The sequence below is a fragment of the Xiphophorus couchianus genome, chromosome 16 (assembly GCF_001444195.1).
Source record: "Xiphophorus couchianus chromosome 16, X_couchianus-1.0, whole genome shotgun sequence".
Lineage (NCBI taxonomy): Eukaryota > Metazoa > Chordata > Actinopteri > Cyprinodontiformes > Poeciliidae > Xiphophorus > Xiphophorus couchianus.
The window spans coordinates 5,738,879-5,761,213 of NC_040243.1; the positions used below are offsets into that span (position 1 = coordinate 5,738,879).

A 22,335-nucleotide genomic window follows, 5' to 3' on the forward strand; every position below is an offset into this window, starting at 1 on the left:
AACGGGGCGTGGCAGTTTGAAGCGAGTTAATTTTAACTTTAATCTCCAGTAAATCTCATTGACTCAGAACCTACAGGCATAGGGTGAAGTTACAGGGATGTACCACTAGAGGGCAGCCACAACCCAATGTGTCACCGAGCCTGAGCACGGCAACACGCATTTTCACAGCAACAGTAAACAGAAAAGTGAAAGTGTAAGATGAAATAGTGCAACATGATGATCATCGGTGACCTTTTGGAGGTTTTTTTAAAGTCAGAACTAAAATTGAATGGAAAGCAGCAGCTGGAGGTCGGAGAGGTCACACCTGCTGGGGGCTTTAGCGGCCATGAAAGGAGGATGGGAGAAAGGCCGGTACATGCAAACCAGGAATAAGTTGTGTAATTTGACAATCTTAAAATTCTCAAATATCCAAAATTAATCTGCACTGTGTTCGATAAGAGGGAAGCCCTTTGTCATTCCGCTCCAGAAAACAATGAACAAATAAGCTTTTTGTTACATGGGTAGCAAATAAAAATGAACTCATGACACAAGGGAACATCGGATACACAAGTCAGTGTGTGAAAAACCAGAAAATGCCAGATAGAAAGTGGGAAGGAGAAAACAAGGAGGCGGGAATGTTGGCTGAAGTTTGGACCACAAGAACGGGAATATTTACTGGACAGAGTGGGCCTTAACAGATAAAGGACGATAAAGAGGGTACATTTGGACAGACTTGTGACCAAAGATAGAAAACAGTCATCATAAATATAAACTATAAACTTTTCTTCAGACCTCTTTGTAACAAACTAACACAAAATGCTTTATTATCGTGAAGTGAAAGAAAAAGGTAAAATAGTTTTTTTTGTGTGTCAATTTAGTTTGCATAATAGCTCAAGTTCAGCTACACTATATGGAAAGCATAGTTTCTAGTGCTTTCCATATATTTCATTTGGATTTAGGTCTGAACTTTGACTAGGCCAATCTAACAGACAAGTATGTTTTAAACCATTCCACTGTAGCTTTGGCTGAATGTTTTTTTGTCGTGTGTTTAGCTTCATCCATCTTCCACTTAACTCCCAGCTAGCCTGGTGACAGCATGATGCTGCCACTACCATGTTTTACTGTGGTGTTTCCTCTACATATAGCAATTTGTTAGAATTTCTTTTAACACTTTTCTTTTTTTCCATAAAGACCAGATCTGTTCATTGTAAAATTAAAGTTTTCACACTTGAGCTGTGGGGTCAGTTCAGTTTGCTTGCACTGGATTTTATTTAGATGTATCAGAGGAAAGCAGGATGTGTAAATAGTTTTAAATCCATGACTTTTGCTTTAAAATGATGGTTTGTCACATGAACTCATAGTAAAATACATTGAAGCTTGAAGTTGACAAATTGGTCCACACATTATAAAAGCGCTATACTATAATTACCGTATTTTCAGACTATACGCTACTTTTTTCCCACGTTTTAACAATATGGTACACATTTGCTGTTGCTTTTTCCTGTAACTTTGGTGCAAATAATACAAATAGAGACAAAGAAAAAAATAATTTGAAGTACTTTTCTATCAAATCAAATGAGAAAATATAACATTTCACAGTGAGTTTCGATCTGCAAGACAGACATATACTGGCACAGAGAGCTCACATCATGTAATCCAGTCCACTAAGTGGAGAGATGGTGTTCCACTTTAACATGATTAGCAGGGAGTGGCTCCTCTCCTCGAGCACATTCTTTATGTTCAGGTCTGCACTGAGGCAGCCAGAGATCAAGTCAATAAAAACCTTTTGCAAAGCTCCCATGCATCTGCTCTCCGACTTATTCAAGATAATTACAGAAAAAGGCAACTAAAGTGCTACAACTAAAGTGCTACCAACTGCACAGTGGTGCAGTTGGTAGCACTTTTGCCTTGCAGCAAGAAGTTTCTGGGTTCGATTCCTGGGTTTCTGCACAGATTTTGCATGTTCTCCCTGTGCATGCGTGGGTTCTCTCCGGGTACTCTGGCTTCCTCCTGTCAGGTTAATTGGTCTCTCTAAATTCTCCCTAGGTGTGTGTGCATGGTTGTTTGTCCTGTCTGTCTCTGTGTTGCCCTGGACAGACTGGCGACCTGTCCAGGGTGTACCCCGCCTCTCACCCAGAACGTTAGCTGGAGATAGACACCAGTACCCCTCCTGACACCACTAGGGACAAGGGTGTTAGAAAATGGATGGATGGCAACTAAAGCAGCAAATTCACTCCAAAAAGCAACACAGCTTTCATGGGAACCCAGACTGCTTGAATGTTTGCATATTTGGAAAGAATTACAAGTCTGACTCCCATTTCACAGATGATTTTCCACAAGTGTAAAAATCAAGAGTTGGAAGTCGCGTTTAGGGAGTCTGATTATCACAGCTTTAATCTGAAAATCTGAATTCAGAATGTTTTCTTTTTCTTTTCATGCTCAAGAACGAATCAAAACAAATCTGTTACAGCTAAGGAGGCAAACAATCAATCAACTTATGATTAATTATCCATAAATGGCTTGTTAAATTAAAATTATTTCCAGAATCAATTGACTCTGGAACAGCTGCCATCCAGCAGAGGGTGCCACTGGTAATCTTTGAGCAGAATCATTTGATACAGAAACAAAAATGGTGGCCGCCTAAATAAGTAAGTAAAAGTTATTCGTATAGTACCCATCACAGATCCTCCAAGAATGTAGAAATTGACCTAAAAGGTAGGAGTCAAGTTAAAATCCTGTCGGTTAAGCATTGGCTTGCTGTTTCTTAGGCTGTCTTTAAGTGTTGTAGTTTGGTCACCATCCAGCAGAGGGAACTGCTAGTCATCCTTAATCTGAGTCTTTTGATACAGAAACAAAGATGGCGGCCATGCAAGAAAAAGAAACGGGATGCAAGATGAACTTCTGTTCTAAAATATCAACACTTGAAAAGCTCCTTAAGTTTCACCTTAACACAGCTACTTCTAGGAATTGTTTAAATATATTGGTTTGCATCTCTTTAAATTCAGCATATTTTGAAAAATTTAACACTTTATGTTATGAACATATGGTCAACCCTGACAAAACTCAAATTTTTAAGAAAATGACGATTACCAATTAATCACTAGTCGATGGATAAGATCAACCAACTTTAGGTTTACTCATTAAATCGATAACTTTCATCCCAAGTTCCAGCCAAAACTGCAAAATAAAAAGCTGTTGATGCTTTCCAGGTGAACCATGCTGCCTCCATCAGGAGGCCGCGGCAGAGTCCTGAGAGGAAGAGCCAGCTGGAAGGCTCTGCAGAGCAGATGCATCTGTGTCGGGATGCGTGCACGCCATCTGAACAACATCAGGACCGATGATGACATCTGGCAGAGAGCTAGCGCTGCTCTCCCTGCACTGTACCTCCTCCTCTGTGCTGACCACAACCGCTGGGAGCAATCAGAGCGTCACGTCTGAGCTCCGCTGCATTAGGAGACCCCACCCCTCTTCTTTTTCTCGTTTCCTTCTCTTTCTTTAGAGAACCACCGGGCTCCAGCAGGCCGTTTCACAGGGTTGCCAGATCTGACTTACAGTTTCCAGCCCAAGAACAACATTTTGTGCTTTCCTGCCGCACTATTTTGAAATAATTTTCTTCTGAATCATTTCCAAAAGTTCGCAAAATGTTGTGAAAAGCAGCCTAAATTTTAACAGCCTGCTCAAAGCTGCTTTTTTTTTTAGCCAAATATTTTCAAAAGCAGTCCAACTGGGCAGAAACTTGCCCAATCTGGCAACACAGCCGTTAGACCCTCTTTCCCTCTCTCCACCCCCTTTGCCTGGGGAAAAACGCCACCTCACCCCCCTCTACACAGGCCCACATGTTTATATTTAGCTCAGCTCTGCTTCTGTGTAATTAGCATGAAAATTATAACTTTAGGGACCTAGAGGTGACGTCATCCTTCATTCTGGGCCGCATTGAGCTTACAAATCGGCCCCAAAAGCAGGCGGCGGTGCAGCATCTGGGGCACGGCGGAGCCGAAGCCAAGCCGGATCGGGAAACTCAAGAGAGCCTAGAGGTTTAAAAATATAGAAAGAACAAAAAGAAAAAAAAATCGGCAGAGCTCGAGTGTTTATTACAGTCAAACTGGAGAGATGGTCTGCTCACCGCCTCCATCTGCCCTGGAGTTTCCATTTGAGGTCATCTGGTTTTTACATTCCTGCCATGCACCACTGCTCACCCAACACTGAGGAAGTCCCCCTTTGCTCTGTTGGTGCAGGATTGTACAGTCCACAAATCCTCAAAGTGGAAGATGTGTGCAGAGGAACCATTTAGGGAGCTGTTGGCGGCTGCTACATCCGAGCCTCATGGGATGAATTCAGTGGATTATGTTGGGTAAAGAGTCTTCTAGTAAATCTCACACAATTAGGAAGACCAAAAGAGATTTTAAAATATCCCGGGTGCAAAATTAAGCAAATGTATCCTTTGATGCTCAAAAAAAATCCAAAAATTACCAGAATTTTAAAAGACGCACAATAATTGTTGGAAAAAATGCCAAGAAAATAAAAAAATATAAAAATAATAATAGCAATAATTTTACACTGGTTGGTGTTAGGACCTTTCTAATTTTTCTCCAGACTCTGGAAGCTTATTTTAAGATAAATTCACACTTTACTTCTATGCTTTTTATTTATTTATTTCTATTCATTTATCTATTTTTCATAATAATAATAATAAAAATGTAATGTTCTTATTTGGTCGGTCAGGGTAACAATACAGACTTAGTGTTATTACAATAAATTGTGACAACATGACCATTTACTTCTTTTTTAAGTAAATGTTTTCAAAGCCTCATAAACACAAATATTGCTCTTGGAAATTATTCCTATTTGTAATATGCTTGTTACAACACATAAAGAAATGTTATTTGTATCACTAAGCTGAACTGCATTTAGTAATATATTACAATTTATTGATAATCTCATTGAACAAACAGTTGGAGAAAATAGCGAAATTAACAATCCCAACGATCCGGACAGTTTTGGACTTCATTTAGATAACAATAAATCAAATATGATAAGAAAGTTATCACAATAAAGGATAAGCAATTGTTGAAGAGTTATTTAACAAAACAAATATATACAAAAATATGCAAGTTTAACTTTTTAATCTACTAAAATAAATTACATTTCTGGTGATATTCTCATTTATTGAGACACATCTGTCTCAGCTCTTCCTTCATTTCAGGATGAACTTTCCAGTTGTTTTTTTTTTACTGTAATCTAAATTCTCTCCAGCCCAAAGCGAGGCTGATATCACGGCATATTTTGAATACAGGAGGATCTTATTATCTGCTCCTTCCTGTTGACACACTACAGTCAGTGACACCCAGCTCAGACTGGTCTCCAGAGGACGGCGGATGCTGGTGTCCTTGGTTTTTCTGCCTGATCCCGCCCTCCTCCATGTGTGCTTAAAGGGACGATAAGATCCAAATGCCCAGCTTGTGATGAAGATGTTTAGCCTCTGATGCCTTGTATTAGCGTTTCAGTTCGTTCACCCTGCAGGTACAAGCAGGGTTGCAAGATCTGAAACAACGTAAAGCTCGTCCAACTCCAAACAATAAAAAAAACGCAGCCAAATCTCAACCTCTAATAAAATTCATATTGATAGCATCATATATAGTCATATATACAGATGACTACAATACAGGACAACATTTTTGCTTGGCACTCAAACTGCAAAGGACTTGACTCTGAACACGCCAGCTTTACAATGTGGCAAAACTTTGTTGCTATTCTGATAAAGTAAAAAAAAAAACAACACACAATTCTGTAGGAGTAGTGTTTCCGTTAAATAATAAATGCAATTAAAATCAAGCAATAAGTCATTAAAGAACGTGCTGCGCCATCTTAAAATTTATTTTAAGATTCTTAAAAAATTTCTTTTTAAGAATTTCTTTAATTTCTTAAAATTAAATAATATTGAACATCTTTTCACACTGATCAGTCAGGTTTGATGTTTTTGCCGTTTTTTAAAAATCCAAATGACAGATGTTTTTAGAAATATTTGTGAAAAATGTTTATAATATTTGTGCTAATGTATGATGTTAAAAGTGACTTTTTATTAATCGCCATAGCAGTCATGAAGTATAATGTGTCATCAGGCGAGGCTGAGGCAGCAGACACTTAAATCCAATGATTTGGGCCAATTTTGAGAAAAATCAGCAGTAAAAATCTGAGAAATTTTTTTGATTTTATGTGAATTTTGTGGATTTGAGAAAAACTGGAGGGACTCAGGCCACAAAAGAAGCTCAGGCGTGCTAGATTTGGCCCCCAGGCCTTGAGTTTGACACACATGTCCTACTACTTCCTGTCATGTTTTTTGTTGTTTCTTCCAGCAGTAACGTACGGTTGTTGATGACATGACTCGTGTGATGAAGAAAAAGTGTTTCCATCGAGTTTTTTCCAAAATTGAAGATTTCCATTAAACAAATTTATATATAAGACAATATGCAAAATTATTTAGTCAATGGAAAAGCAACTATTGAATGTTTTGTGGCAGCAAAAATCATGATGTCACCTTGGGACACTTTATTAACCAATGACTAATAATTGATGATGTCATTATGTGGCAGAAAAGCACAAAACTTAATAAAATACCCTGTTCTTGCGCTTATCTTATTAATTTATTTCAAAATCAATGGAATCTGTTGACAACATGACAACTATTTTGAAATTATTTTCCTCTGAAACTTCTCTAAAAACCCGCCAAATGTTTTAACACACCCAAAGCTGTTTTTCAAGCCAAACGTGTTCAAAATCAGCACAATTGGGCAACACTGGATACAAGCTGACCTTTCACAAGATCAGACCCTCATTCTCAAACGGAGAGGGGTCTCTCTGTTTTAATGACAGATAAAGGGTTGCGACACAAGAGGCCCACCCTCACATATGGTTCCACTCTGTTTTGGAGATAAAAGCCAAGCTGGCATTGCTCAGAGGGAGTGCACAAGCAGCAGAAACATACTGTACTTTTAGGTTTTTGCAGCCTATCAATGGAGGAAGTGAGGTAGAGGAATCACACGGAGAAAAACCTTTTATGGCACAAATAAAACCAGGGTGACAGCTCAGGGGGAAACAGCGCGCTCGGACATAACGTTCCGGCGAAACTGGAAAAATGAAAGCAACAACAGGAGAGTATCCTTAAGCAGATGACCAAAGAAGGTAATAAAGAGGGGGTCTGAGCAGAAAGCAATCACTCAAAGACAGGAGCGGGGATAAAGGGAAAATCTGAAGCTTTGAAGAAGTCAGCTGCCATAAAAAAAGAAAAACTTCCCTCTTAAACAGCGCAGCGATGCAGATAAAGCTGCAATGAGGAGGAAGAAGCAGCCACAGATATAAGCGAGAACACGACTCTGTCAGTGTGTAGAGCTACCGCATTTGAAAGTGTGCGGCGCTCCTCGCTCTGCTGCTATTTGTGAGGGTTTGTTTTCAATCCAAGCAGATCCAAAAAAAACCCACAGAATGAGCAATTAAGACTCATTAACTACTGCAGAACCGCTTAGAGTTGAGAAATGTTTAAAGATTTATTCTGACACAAACCGAAACATGATGCTGCAAGTTTCAAATTGACATGAGTTTATAGAAACAACACAAAATCTTGCCAAGTAGTAACTTTTCAGCAAGATATAGGAGTGTGTTTTAAGTAAATAATTTCTAAATATTGATGAAAAAGTGCTTGTTCCATTGGCAGATTGTTTTCCAATAAGTACTTTTTCATCTATATTAAAGATTTATTGACCAAATCAAGCTTCTGCATCTTGCTGAAAAGTTACTTGTAAGTTAGTTTTGTCTTATTTCTACTATACTAAGATATATGCACAAGAAACTAGACCAAAAATACATGGTAAGATTCTGTCCTTTTGCAGTGAATACGGTGCATTTAATTCACCGTCGTGTCCAAGTTCTCTTATCCTCGAGACACGACATGATAAAAATGATCTGGTTTCTACCAGGTTCTAGCAATGTTTAAATCTAAAGTCAAGTGTATGAAAACACACTTTCATTCCAGACTGTCACTATTTATTAAACAGAAACAAAGCCAAAATGGTATGGATGTGTGTGGAAAGAAACTAAGTCCAGCTTCCCACAAAGTTTGGTTGGAGAGAATCACAGATGCTGCTAATCGAAGCTGATTATTGACTGATTAACAGTTTTCTGTTCTGGATACAACCTGGTGTGTAAACACAACGACAAAAAGGAAAGAACAGCAATTGCTTTAGAGAGGTATAACCTCACAGTTAGAAGCAGCTCCATCTCCAAGACTGATCTTAAAGTTCATGATATGACAGCATAAGCAGGACTCAGTTTTTGCAAAGTTACATGTGAGTGAAGACTGCTGTAGAGATAAGGCCAAAGAAAACTGGAGAAATTTTAAAAAAGCAAACACTGCAAAAGTATTTTTGATCGAATTTTTAGTTCACACATCTTAGTACACTTGGAATAAGACAAAAATATCATACAAGTAACTTTTCAGCAAGATATAGAAGCGTGTTTTAATTAAATAATTCCTTAATATTGATGTTAAAATAAGTACTGGCTCCAATGGCAGATTATTTCACTCATAAGGACACAGTTTTCTCATATTATGAGTGAAATAATATGCAATATGTAATTTTTTATCAATATTAAAGAATTATTGACATAAAACAAATTTTGATATCCTGCTGAAAAGTTACTCGCAAATTTGTTTTATCTTATTTCAAATGTGCTAAGATATTTGCACTAGAAACTTGACCAAAAACACTCGGTAAGATTTTGTGTTTTTGTAGTGCATGAGCACAAACACTTCATACCAAAAACTAAATAAAGGGACTGACATCAGAGTCAACCATAAATTTCAAGTTGGATTAAAATATTTTAAGATCTTGGATCACCTTTACTAAAACACCAAAACTAAAACAGAGTATGCTATTTTTCCACCATGAGAAATCACAAATAGAAAGGAAAAAAAAAATCTAGGATCCTTTGGTTTTTCTTTGAATTGCTTCAGAAACTGCTGGTCCAGCTCTAGGATTGATGCTTTGAACATGAAAGTGCAAAGTTAAGGGTGAAATCATTTGAACTTCTTTCATTCAACTAAAGCTTAAAAGGCATGAAAGTGGGCAGCATCAAACAACTCACACTAAAAGGTCTGCACAATAAAAAAAATAAAAATAGGAGCAACATTTTTGAACATCAGGTCATACCACATTAAACACATGACCAGCGTTATCCTTTGAGAAAATCTGAGCAAGCATGTAACCAGAGGCCGCGTTGTTCTGGAACAGCAGGCATCAGGAAAAACCGCAGCTCTCCATCTCCTCCCAGCATCCTCGGCTCCTCATTAGCCTCCCCGATAATCTCTGTCCCGTGGTTTCGCCTCCCTGTCAAAACAACCTCCTCCATCCCTGTGGGGCTGCTTGCAAACAGAAGGACGTACTGTCCCTGAAGTTGACAGTGAACTCTGCAGCTCTGCTGTTGTGAAAGCGGGGATGGAGGTCAGAGTGTCGGGTCCGTGACTCTGACGAAACTTTGCTGCGTGTGACCTCCTGTTTGTAGTTCATCACATCTCGAGTGGAGTTGTGATGGATGGAGGCTGGCCGGCTGCCATTTACAGTGCAAACAAGCCCAGAGCATCCTTTGTGATGTGGCAGTTTAGCAGAGAAAGCAAACAACATTCTATGGTTAATAAGGCAAAAATTCTCCTCTTTGTTGGAGTTTTCAAATGTAAGCACTGAGGGAGGTTCTTTCAGGGACAAACATTCAAACTAAAACAATCTTTTAATGCTTCTTAATCAATCTTGTTTGTTGATTTAGCTTAACTCATCTTTGATTTGCACTAGTTTCTACTAAACTGATTACAATTTATAGAAAGCTATACATTTGAAACACACAGAGAGAAAAATTCCCATGATAGCATTTAAAGGGGAAGACTTATAAATTTTTCAGGCAGATGGTGCCATTTTATAGCACAATAACTATTTTAACTCCAGTTGTTAAGAAAAAGCTATATACATCAAATATGACTCAAAAGAAATGTTACTTTGTAATATAATGGCTTAAAATTGGGCCTCTCACACTTTTTCTGAAACTCCGTTTTCATCACATCGTTCCTCTATTAATCCTATAACAGTGTTTTTACCAACGTTTCGCTCATATATCAAGCTCACCAGGTGTTTGCTAATTGTTGCCGGCTAGTCTGAAGGAGCTCACCTCCTTATAGGACAGTGTTTCTCAAGCTAAGGGCCCCTTACTCTATTTAACAAACAGTCACCTACAGTGCTGCGTCTCCCAAACTAACACAACAGCAGCACACTACCAGTTGCTCGTCACTGCGAATCTTATTTCCAAGACAAAAACTTGTCTGTTTGGAAAGTAAAGGAGCCCCACCCACTACTGTAGTTTATGTAATGCTATTCTGACAGGACAGGGGAGATGTCAGTAGGCTACACCACCAGAAGTGTTAAGCAGCAGACTACAGGCTAGCTAACCAACAATGCTGCACAATGTTAGGAAAATGAAGTTGGTGAGTGTTCCCATAACAAAATTACTTGCAATAAACAATAAAAAAATACTTCCTTCAAGCGTGTAGAATTCAGATAGTGTTCTATCCAGCTACAAGTTCAACAACAAGGTATTACTGGAAAAAAATGCATTTGTCTGCATCTGCTGTTTGGGAAATTAAAGCAACTGGAGGCTTGTAAAAACTCCACAAGAACAGGGCATTTTCTTATAATATTTTACATTAGGCTGCCAGAATAACAATGAAAAGTTCAAAAGAGGACATTTCATACATCATAAGAAATAAAATGCAGAACTCCCAGGAGGTTATTTATGGTCCCTCACACCCATATTTTCCGGAAATAAAATAGTTAAATATACATCAAGAACAGGAACTCCCAAACTAGGGTTAAAAAACAGAATGATGTAATTTTGCTCCTGCGACCCTGAAAGAAAACACATTTCTCTGTTCTTGTGGAGTATGTAAATAACTTTAATGATATTTGCTTTAGATTTCCAGCACCATGTACATCTGTTCAAATGTCATTTTAAATAACATACTGTTCTAGCTAACAAGGACTTTCAATGAATTTCAATACTTGTGTCTGAAATACAATTTTCCTCTTGATTTTTCTAAAAATTGTTAGTTGAAAATTTCATTTATAATTCATTAAGAAACAACTCATTTTAATATTAAATGGACTGTAAACACTCAATGTTCTTGCTCTAACTGTGTGTAAATAAACACAGCAAATGTCTTAAAACAACATTATAACTGTAATTGGTAACAGCAGAAATGTAATATAAACAGAATTAGCTCAGATTTAGCCTTTATGTTTTGTATTTTTGTGTTTATATCAACAATTTGGGATTTAGTTTAGCTAAATGTGGATACTTTTACAAGGCGGAGTAGAGCGGGCGTCATGAAGGCCAGTTTTGTGCATAACTTGTATCCGTTTAGAGACGGACTGCTAAACGTTTCCCAGAGATCATGTTCACGTGTAAAAATCGCAACTCAAGAGGTCATGTTACACAGTGAAGCAACATGTTGAGTCTCTGTGTTGTGACATCTAAAGCTAATCATTTTTTATTATGTTTTCCCATTACTTCTTTGAAAACTTTTTATTACATCCGTCCCTCATTCTAAGATCTTTAAGTGAGTCAATGAGCAAAGACTGACAGGACAACATGCTTCCTACTTGTTTGTGCTCACCTTTTATTTCTTCACTGTGGCCTCATTGTCTTCTGATGACTCATCGTGATTCTCTTTATTTAATTTTCCTGTTTTCCTCCTCACTCCACCTCTCTTTCTCTTTTGCATTCCTGAATAATCCCCACTTTTTATTTACAAGAGTGTATGCATGCGCTGCTGCAGAATCCGGTTAAAAATGTGCATTTATCGCATTGATTTAAAGACGAATCAATGTAAGTAAAACAACAAACAGGGTCAGATCGTCTGAATGCAAATGAGGCAAATAACAGCCCCGTTTAACCTCTGTGGCCCCCGCCGCCCACGGTGACAAGAATCCCCTCCTGCCTCCTTTGCTGCTTCACTGGAGGCCAAGTGTGCGACAAGTGGGGGACGTAGGGGCGTCCTAACCTTTGAACTTTGACTCTGATTTCAGCCGTGCGTGGCTGCCTTAAAGCCAATCCAGCGAACAGTCTGCATTTTTGAGCAAGACCGAACTTGTGCTCTGAGATTTCTATACGCAGCGAATCCATGAATTGTACATAATCCTCATATTTTCCTCAGTAGAATCCACAAACGGAGACACTCCCAGGGTTCTGCAGGAACAAAGGAGGCACTAATGCATGCTAGGACCATCAACGGGCGCAATCTGATCAGCTCTAATGTGTTTCTGAGAGGGGCTTTCGTTTCACAATGTAACCTTCACAGCGCCTGCCAGTGAGACACCACATGAAAATCACCAGGATATCAGGGAGCAAAAAGAAACAATGATCAGAAACAAATAGAAATTTATCACTTCAAAATGACAACCGGTTCATTCCTGGACACTTTTTAAAATGGAAATACAGAAAATCACCGTGAAGTCATGGCAGATATTTCTGTACGTGTGAATTGATGAATGTATGGCAGACGGATGGATGGATGGAAAAATAGATGGATGATGGGTTGATGGATGGATGGATGGATGGATGGATGGATGGATGGATGATGGATTGATGGATTGATGGATGATGGATGATGGATTGATGGACGGACGGACGGATGGATGGATGATGGATTGATGGATGGATGGACGGACGGACGGATGGATGGATGGATGGACGGACGGACAGATGGATTGATGGATGGATGGATGGACGGACGGATGGATTGATGGATGGACGGACGGACGGACGGACGGACGGATTGATGGACGGACGGACGGATTGATGGACGGATGGATGGATGGACGGACGGACGGTAAAATTGTTTTATCCTAAACACATTTTCAGGAATTCTGGTTCATTGTGTGGAAAACAGAACAAGGAATGTTTTAGAGATGAGATCTGGAAAATACTTCAAACTCCACACTTTTATGGATGCATCTTCTAAGCACCACTTACAGATTAATTTTACATCATTTCTTTTTTATTTCAGGTCTCTTTCCGAGTAAACGGACCGACTAAAGAGAATCAATAAAGAGCCATTAGCTAGACACACAGCGCCCGCTCAGAGCCGCGCTGCAGCAGCTGCTCTCCTCTTCCCACAGTAAACAAGGTCAGTGACGACTGATGTCCTTCGCCCACCTATATACTGCCAGCTCCATGTTTGTACAGCATCAAGGACTTCCTCATGTAAACACACGGAGAGAAGGCCAAACAGTAAAACTCTCCACAGAGACGATTTTCACTCAGATTTTCATCCAGGGGTGTTCATGTTTGTGTACGTTTCCCTGCACCTGCATCAAGGTCACAAGGTCTACACGCAACTCCAACCCCGACTGAACTTGCTGGAGTCCCAGAGTTTGTGTTTTAAGCCCCCCACATAGTGCAAGTTAGTATTTGTGGCCGAGTCTGGTCGGTGCTGCAGCTGGAAAAATGAAACTGAAACAGGGGATTTAAAGCTGCAGTGTTTAACTTTTATAAAAAATATGTTTTTTACATATTTGTTCAAACATAACAGTACAATATGAGACAGATAATCAGATCTTATCCATCTTTCCCTGAGCCATTACTGTTATCTGAAGAAATGCACTGCACCCAGTCAGAAACTACCAATCAGAGCCAGGAGGCGGGTCTTAGCGCTGCCAATCAACTATGTGAATCCACAGCTAAATGTGCAACCGCCAATTAACAAAGAAGACAACTTCACATCCACTGAGTTCATATAGCAATCATGGTCAAATCGAAACTGAATTGGAAAATAATTAATCAATACTTTTGCCAACTCCTACTTAGAAGTTAGATTCATTTTTACTGTATTTTCTTTTTCTATGTTTATCAAGATCTGGAAACTTCTTCAACAAGATTCCACACTTTTCCATTCTTTTTCCAGGCTGTGCGGGAATCTGCGAAGACAGAAAGAACCGATCCCAGGCCAGCTGATTTATCTGCAGTATGAAGTCTGCAGTACAATGATCAGATAGAGGAGATGCAAGACGCTCAGTGCTCAGCAGACTCCATAAATCTTTGGAAGATTAGAGCCTGAAACTGTTCACGCATCAACAGAAAGAGTGTAGCACAGAATCAGAACCTGATTTAATGATTTAAACATCTGCTGGATCAGCTCGAAGCAAAACGTTCATAAAAACAGCCTCGTGTTTCCCATCATCGAAGCGCTGAGGCGGCATGTGACACAATGCAGCACTGGACATGAGATGCACTGCTCACCCTGCCCTCTGCCTCTATTGATTCCCTCATAAAGCACAGCACTGCTACATTAGAGCCGGACCAGTAACAACGTTATTCAGGTCCCACTGGACGCCATCAGAACTGCTCTAGTTGTCTCCCTTCCTCCACAGGTTTGGAGGAAGAGCCAACACCCTAAAGCCCGACTCACTTTGTAACAAACATGGGAAGATTCTTGTGTTGTTCTGCATCTAACCTGATTTGTTCCACTTTATCCACAGTACTGTCGAAAAAGTATGCGTCTTCTAAGAGGTATCCTCCTTTTTTTGCAGCTTAAAGTCACATGTCAATTGTTTTTAAATCCAGACATTTAAAAAATCGTCATTTTTTGTGTGTTTTTTAGCAATTCAGAGGTGAGTCATTGTACCTCTGTATGACTTAAGTGAACTTTAGCTTAAAATTTCAGTTTCCATTACAAACGTGCAAAACTTTGTTGATATTCAGCAAATGTTGAAAAAACACAATTTCACAATTGCGGTGTTCTCATCTAATAAGAAACGCAATTAATATCACACGTGAAAAAGTTTGTAAGTTATGAAAAAAAACATGCTAGGCCATCATCCTCCACTTCGTCTTTTCCACCAGCAGTAACATCCAATTGTTGATTTCATGACTTGTGTGATGCAAAAGAAACGTTTCCATAGCAGTTTTGCAAAAACACACTTGAATAAAACCAAAATTAAAATTGGTGTGTTTCCATTACACTAGTTTATTTTTGTGATTCCAGTTTTTGCACATTCAAATATGGATTCAAACCGCTCCAGAGTTCATTTCAACCAAACCGAGTTTTCGGTTTTTAGGCAGACCAGAGTTTGGTTTTTGGTTGTTCAATTGCGCATTCACACTTCCACAAACAAACCAAACTTTCTAGGTAAACGAACTACAGTTATTATTTATTAAAATACCACAAATGAATACAGTCAATTAAATAAAGTACTGAGAAGATAGATAAGACTACAATATGGGGATTTAGAAAACAGGTGCACCAATTTATAGCCTTAATTTTCAGAAATTGGTGATCGGCCCAATTTCACCCCACTGTTACCAACTCAGCAACTTTCATTTAGCAACATTTCAGATTTAAAAATTGGCATTGGCCAAAATAAGAATCAGGCTGTCTAAAAATGGGCCAGAAAACTGCAATCGGTGCACCCCTACTTTGAAAGAAAGCTTTAAAACTTCTTCCTAATTGACAACGACAGCTTCTGTTTCCTACAAAGCATTTCATCTTTACCCAACAGGCAAAACTGAGCAGATGAAAGTGAATCTGGCGCGTTTGAACGAACAGCTCAATCAAAGCGCCCACAGTGGGTTCAATTAAAGCGTGACCACAGAGGAGGAAGTGTTGGTCTTTGCTGGAGGGGACAAACTTTGCAACAACAGATAAAAAGGAGGTGACTGGCGAACACAGAAAGAAAAACAGACAGAATCCTAATTACAGCGAAACTGCGCAAACACACAGGCAGGGAGAGGTAAACGTAACCTCCTTTACCCGGTCAAACGCACAAACAAACAGCTGTACGGACTCAGACAGCAGACGACACAAAGGAAATAATCTCTGCATCTGCCTCGCACATTCACTTTATTCTAGAGAGAATATATAAGCACCAGCAGGCCAGGATAGCAAACCACATGGCTCCTTCAAAAGCACATCAAAGCCCAGACTGACATGTTGGCACATAGCTTCACTGTGACACATAAACTGATCGCTAAACATTCCTCAAGCCCTCAAACTCTCTCTAGTAAAGGTTGGGTTTTTTTTACTTTGAGAAATAAATACTTTGCGTAAATATTTCATAAAGATGCACCAATTAGTTGGACACCCAAAATGCTAATGTGTCATTTTAAACCGGTCAGGAACATGTAACATTTGGGAATGTGACTTAAAAATTTTCATCAGGTAAGTGCACATTTAGAGTGCTGTTACAGTAAATGGTGCTTTCTGCACATTTCACAATAAAAAACATGCAAAAGACAGTTTAGGGATGCCAGGTACAAATGATGATGCAAAAAAATGTAGATAATCTAGCTAATAAAGTTCAGTATTAACTGATTGAGCTAATCATGGATTTTTCTGTGGAACGTAACACCAAATTATTTGCGGAAAATCTAACTAGTTGCAGATTTTTCATACAGTATATTTAAACATTTTAAAGGAGACTGAAATATATTGGCACAATGCTATTGGTTGTAGCCCTAAAAGTGGAGATAACTACTGTAGATGTTAAAATAGTTTGCACCTATTAATGCATGACTGTATATTTGGTGATTTAACTATTAAACTATATAAAGGTTATGAGTGTTGTTCCAATAAAACAAACATTGAAGATTATCACTGCTCTATTTCCATAAAATTAAAGCATCAAACTGGGACTTAACACCAAATTTAACTCAATTCCAGTTGCTAACATTTTATGCTTTCCTATGTATTTTAGTCAATATCGCCCTCTCTTAATATTTGGTAAAGTTAAAAACAAAAGACTCTGTTTTGAAATTACATATTTGTTTAGCCAAATTCAGTTTAAAAAGCAGAAAATGTGGAGGTACGTTTGGCAATATCACTCACCCCAAATATTATGTAATGTTAAAAACAAGACTCTGTTTTGAAGTTGCATATTTATGTAGCCATATTCAATTAAAAAAGAAAATCGAGAAAACTACGTGGAATACCATCTGTGATGCCTTTATTATAGTATTTTTGACAATATTGTTTTGAATTATAACGCAACTTTTAAAAATAAAAGGCTGAAAATTTGGAATATCGTCCGTTGTCGATATCGTTATCGAGATAAATGTAGTGATAACGCTCATCGCTAATGTTATGTAATGTTAAAAACCGAGAACCAGAGATCGACGCCTGCAGCATCCCAGTTCGGGACGTCCCGCCTGCCTCCAAAAGCAGAGACAAAAGGCTGACCCAACCCGGGTGGAAAACCTCTGGACCAGTTCACAACACAGCAGCGGATCGAAAACTGCAGGAAAAACTCTGTTCAAACACATGGGTGCTGTGCAGCCTGTCGATGAGTGTGTGTACACAGCGGCTGAGTAAACTGGACTTACTTAAGCCTCTTAGGAAATCACGCTCTCTGACCAAACCACGGCGCCGCGCTCCGCCGTGTCCAAACTAAAACCAGCAGCAGGACGGAGCCAGAAGCGGGTACTTACGTTGCTCTCTGAGAAGGGTGGTATTCCAACAAGGCAGAAAGCAACTCCATTCATTGGACGGCAGAAAGTGTTGTTGCTGCAATAAGGAGACGCAGTTTTGTTGCAGCGCAAGCGGCAACAGAGGCAGCTCGGGGAGCGGTGAAACTGAACAATGCCCCGCTCAGACGCAAACTTATATATTCAACACTTTTCCAGCTTCCTTCCTCCTAAAAGGGGGGAGAAAAAAAAATTCCCAACTCTGTTCCCGTTGTTTTCGGGACGTCCACTGCGCTGCCCTGCCTCCCCCTCCTCCTCCTCTTCTTCTTCTTCTCTTTCCGCCAAAGCGCATCAGTTGTGCATTTCTAAATCCCTGCCTGGAAAACGGCAGCGGCGGCCTCTGAACGCAGGAAGCGACGAGAGGCGGCCTTCAAAGTAAAGTCACGGAAAGGAATTTGTCTAAAGCTCAAGAAAAAGGGCGGAAATAAATGTTTATACTATAATGAAAAGTGTAAAAAAACAAAAAACAATAATGAAGTCACTTCTGGTAACCTTGATTCATTTGTAGTATTTATAGACTTGAATAAACACTCGAGAATGGATTGTCTTCAGAAAACAGGATTCACACGGGAGAAGCAACATCTCTAAGAACTGAATTTTGAAATGCTTTTATAGCAATTATTCTCCGGAAATATCATTTTTCTTGCGGTGGTTACCTTGACGCCCGAGGACAGAAACCAAAAGGCATGAGGGTCCGCCCTGCAGAGCTGCAGCGTGCGGGCTCCCTCTGGCTGCACCCAAACCCGAGAGCAGGCTGCAGAAAGGAGCTGCTGTGATTAAATTACGTACTTATGCAGTATTTCTGTTCGTGCATTTTTTTCGCTCTATATGATGCAAAAAATAATTTTAAAAAATGCTCCATTGTTATTATTTATAGCATCAGATCAAAACAAAACTCCTCAAGACAAATTAGCAACTCTCAATGTGCCAAATTAACATAAATATTGTTGGTAGTAGTAAAAAATAGTAGAGGGAAATAATAATAGTAATATTGTTTTCATTACGTTATCATTTAAAATATATATTTTTAATAATTCCACAAAACTAGTCTCAAGTATGTTATCATCTAATAATAGATTTATTTCTGTGTTGTTTATCCTGATGATTAGGTTTGAAAAAGTGTATTTTTTTTACTATGTGAAAAAAAGTTTTTTGAAATGCAATTTAAACAAGAATTTCAGTTCAAGACTCAGCGACTCAGAGTTTACACAGAAATGCTTTTTAATCTATGATCAACGTTTTGACAGCAATGCATCCAGTTAACTTAATTGTTGCCAAATTAACTATTAATTAGAGTCAGACAAAGCTTTTCTTTTCTAAATTGTTGAAAGGTAAAGTCCCAATGTTGTAATATAACAACATCTCTATTTCGAGCAAAACATTTTCTCATAAATGTTGAATTTTTTTCAGTTTTTTTTAACCCACATTTAGAGATTGAACCCGTTTGGATTAAAAATGTACATATGTTTTCCCCCTGAGTCACAAAATACCGTAACTTGAGAAACCTTGGCTGAAAAAAATCTTGATACAAAAAGAAGTAAAGTAAGTAAAATGTTTTTCCAGAATTTATGGGAGTCTATAATACGTGTACATATGTAACTATGTGCAACTCTTGTACAAAATACAGAATAGTTAATACTATATTTACTATTACATTTTCATAAAACCTTACAAAAACAAAGAAAAATGTACACGGCTGAATTTTCTTTTCACATTTTTCTATAGCCGAGTTAAAATTTGCTAAAAACACACATCTATTTCATTATTCTGCCAAATAACTAACACAAATAACTTTAGTAACCTTAACTACAGTTTTTCTCTCTCAATTAATGTCAGACTTAGAATTAAATGTTATATGTTTTTCGCACTAAGCAGCTGCTTAGTTTGCTTATGCTTTGGGCCAGCTCTGTTTAAAGACCCAGCTTTAAAAACAAATTTGAAATCTCCAACTAAAAGTGATTGAACAAGCAATTTCATTGCACTTGAAAAAAAAATGTGATTATCTTTAAAGAATTATAAAACATCCTCATAATCCCATAAAACATTTTCTGCATTTGCTCTAAAATCCCGCAAACTCCGTTTAAATTAACTCCGTAAAAGAACCAATATTTCAGTTAAATTTTAATTTTCAAATAAATCAGAGACTAATCTTCTCACACATAGCTTGAGTTATCAGCCTCATAACTCAAGCTATATTACAAAAGAAACCGCATGGTTGTGAAATTGGGCGTATCAGACATAACTTTAGGTTTACAATGACTCCCACCACTAACCCACAAACTGTAACACATCATAAACAGATGGATGGAGCAGAAAATGGGCTGAACAATGAAAGAAGCCAGAAGAGCTTTAAAAAGACACCAAAGGAAAAAAAAAATAAGTCATACGTTCTCGGAAAAGTGATGAGAGACGTGCTGAGAATAAATTCTGTCTATGAATCAACACACAGTCAGGAGGGGAAGTTAACTAAGTCACCACCAGAACAGGAACTTCAGTCTGCTGCCAAGAATTTACACTACATGACATACTATAAATAATCTTCATGGCTGCCCAGTGAAGCAAGTGAAAACAAGAGCAGAAAGAAGAAGAAAAGATAAAAAAAACAACAACAAAGAGTTGCTTTAACGGCTCATCGATGGAGGCCCATGTGGCCGCCATTACTGAGGTAACAGAGCCACTTCAAACACCGGCGAAACAGAGAGGAGTCAAGGGAATCTATGGAGCTACATTGGGGCCATGAAGTTTGTTCAAAATAATAATAATAATAAAAAACCATTAGACCGAAAAAAAGATTTGAAATGAAAAGAAATTAAACTACAAAAAAATTAAATCTGAAACTGGGAAAAAAAACTTTGAATCTGAAACATAATTTTTTTTTTTCCTGTTTCAATTTTTTTAGGTACATTTTTTTTTTAAATTTCAAATATTTGTTGAGTTTCAAGCTTGTTTTTTTCAGTTTCAAAAACGTTCCAAAAATTATTTAGAAAGTTAGAAAAAAAAATTAAGTGAACAAGGTTTGAAATAAAAATGTTTTATCTGAAATGTAATTTTGAAAATGTTTTTCTTTCAATTTTTTTACAGTTTCAAATCTTTTTTCAATTTCAAAATTTGTTTTTCTGTTTTGATAAAGTTTAAAAAATTATTCTGAAAGTTATAAAAAAGTTTTAAGTAAAAAAGGTTTCAAATAAAAAAAAATTTAAACTGGAAAAAAAACAAGTTTGAATCTGAAACGTAATTTTGAATCTTTTTTCAATTTCAAATATTTTTTTCAGTTTCAAAACATATTTTTAAAACTGAAAAGTTAGAAAAAAAAAGATTACTTTGGAAATTAGTTCGACAAAAGTTTTAGAGTGAAAAAGATTTGAAATAAAAAATTTTAACCAAAATTGTTTTTAACTGAAAATAAGATTTGAAACCAAAAAATATTTTGAAACAAGAAAAATAGTTTGAAAGCGAAGTTTGAAATTTTAAAAAAAGTTTTGAAACTGGGAAAAAAAGATGTGAAACTTAGAATAGTGTTCAAAACTATTTTACAGATTTAAGTTTCCCCCAACTTTGGTTACCTAGCAACAGCATGTTCAGTAACTTCCTCACCACATCTTATAGCTGCTTACAAATAAAAAAACAACAACAGAGTGGAGTGAAAAATGGATAAAACAGGAAAGGTCACTCAAAGTATTTTCTTCAGTTAAATTATTTATTTATTTATTTTGAACAAATGTTTTGGCCTTAATTTAGCTCCATAGAGATCCAGGCATTCCCACGCCAAGAGGAGCAGCTGCTGACTCAGCTTTCATCTCCGGTCTTTATCCTTGCAGAACCTAAAGTCAGTTTCTGTCGCTCTAAAAGGTATAAAACCTCCTTTACTCTGAAGCCACTAAATAAAACCCAGTTCAACCTACTGTCTTCGGAAAGGCACATAATTAGTGAATTAAGTCTTTTTGTGTTACACACAGTATGCAGGTCTTCCACACTTTTGACACCGTGTGGAAAAGTTCAACAGATTTACTTTTGCCAGACATTGTGCAGTTCAGCCAGAGATCTCATGTGGTCTGGATTTGAAAACACATCCTGGATTTAAAAAGGGTTGAATTGCGATACAGAGAGAAATCACAAAGCTGCCTTTTCTTTGAGGGGTCAAACAGTGAGAGGGGACGCCACAGATGGACATTTTATATCCTCTCTGTACGGAGTCTGACTCTTCAGGCTTTTTTTTCTTTTACAGCCAGAGGGTTTCATATTGCTGGACATAAATCAGTTTTTATCTTCTTTTTGTGATCTTACTCAAACCTTCTGTTTTTGGTGGATTGTTCATCTTTCCCACACAAAACGGGAGCAAAACGGGATTTCTGTTATTGACACTTCAGCTGAAGAGAAAAGATGGTAAATGGTCTTACTGAAAGATGGATCATAACTAATTTTAGAGCGCAAAACTCTTGAGAAATTTTCTTTATTTTTTTATATTTTCTCCTTGAAATCTTTTAAACTCATGTTTTCTGAGGGTATTTTTTTATTCAGACATGACTGTATGTCACTTTGTTGCTCACACGACTAATTTTATAGCTCAAAATTCTTGATTCATTTCTTGTTTCTTTATATTTTTCTTTCTAAATCTCCTTGTAATCTTTCAAACTCACTTATTTTCTATGGATTTGTTTGGTTCGGACTTGACTGTCTGTCACTAGACTGCTCATTTTGCCCCTCTCGTTGCGTCTCTGGGTCAGGCTTCCTCTCTGACACACACCCTCGGGGTGTTGGGTATGTCCCCCGTGGTTTACAGAGTCAGCCCCCCCTTCGGTTTGA

General features: G+C 37.9%; 1 protein-coding gene across 2 annotated transcripts in view; it reads right to left on the bottom strand.

The window, feature by feature from the left end:
- Nucleotides 1-22,335, bottom strand: part of arhgap23a (Rho GTPase activating protein 23a) — an 80,304-nt gene that overhangs the window by 46,906 nt on the left and 11,063 nt on the right. Inside the window, exon 1 of one of the 2 annotated variants that reach the window (XM_028042317.1) lies at nucleotides 17,497-17,806. The exons of the other annotated variant lie outside the window; for it this stretch is intronic. Within the exon in view, the coding sequence (XP_027898118.1) occupies nucleotides 17,497-17,550 (54 nt within the window). The 5' untranslated portion in view covers nucleotides 17,551-17,806. Of the gene's footprint in view, nucleotides 1-17,496; nucleotides 17,807-22,335 lie in introns of those variants that run through there. 2 annotated transcript variants of the gene reach the window in all.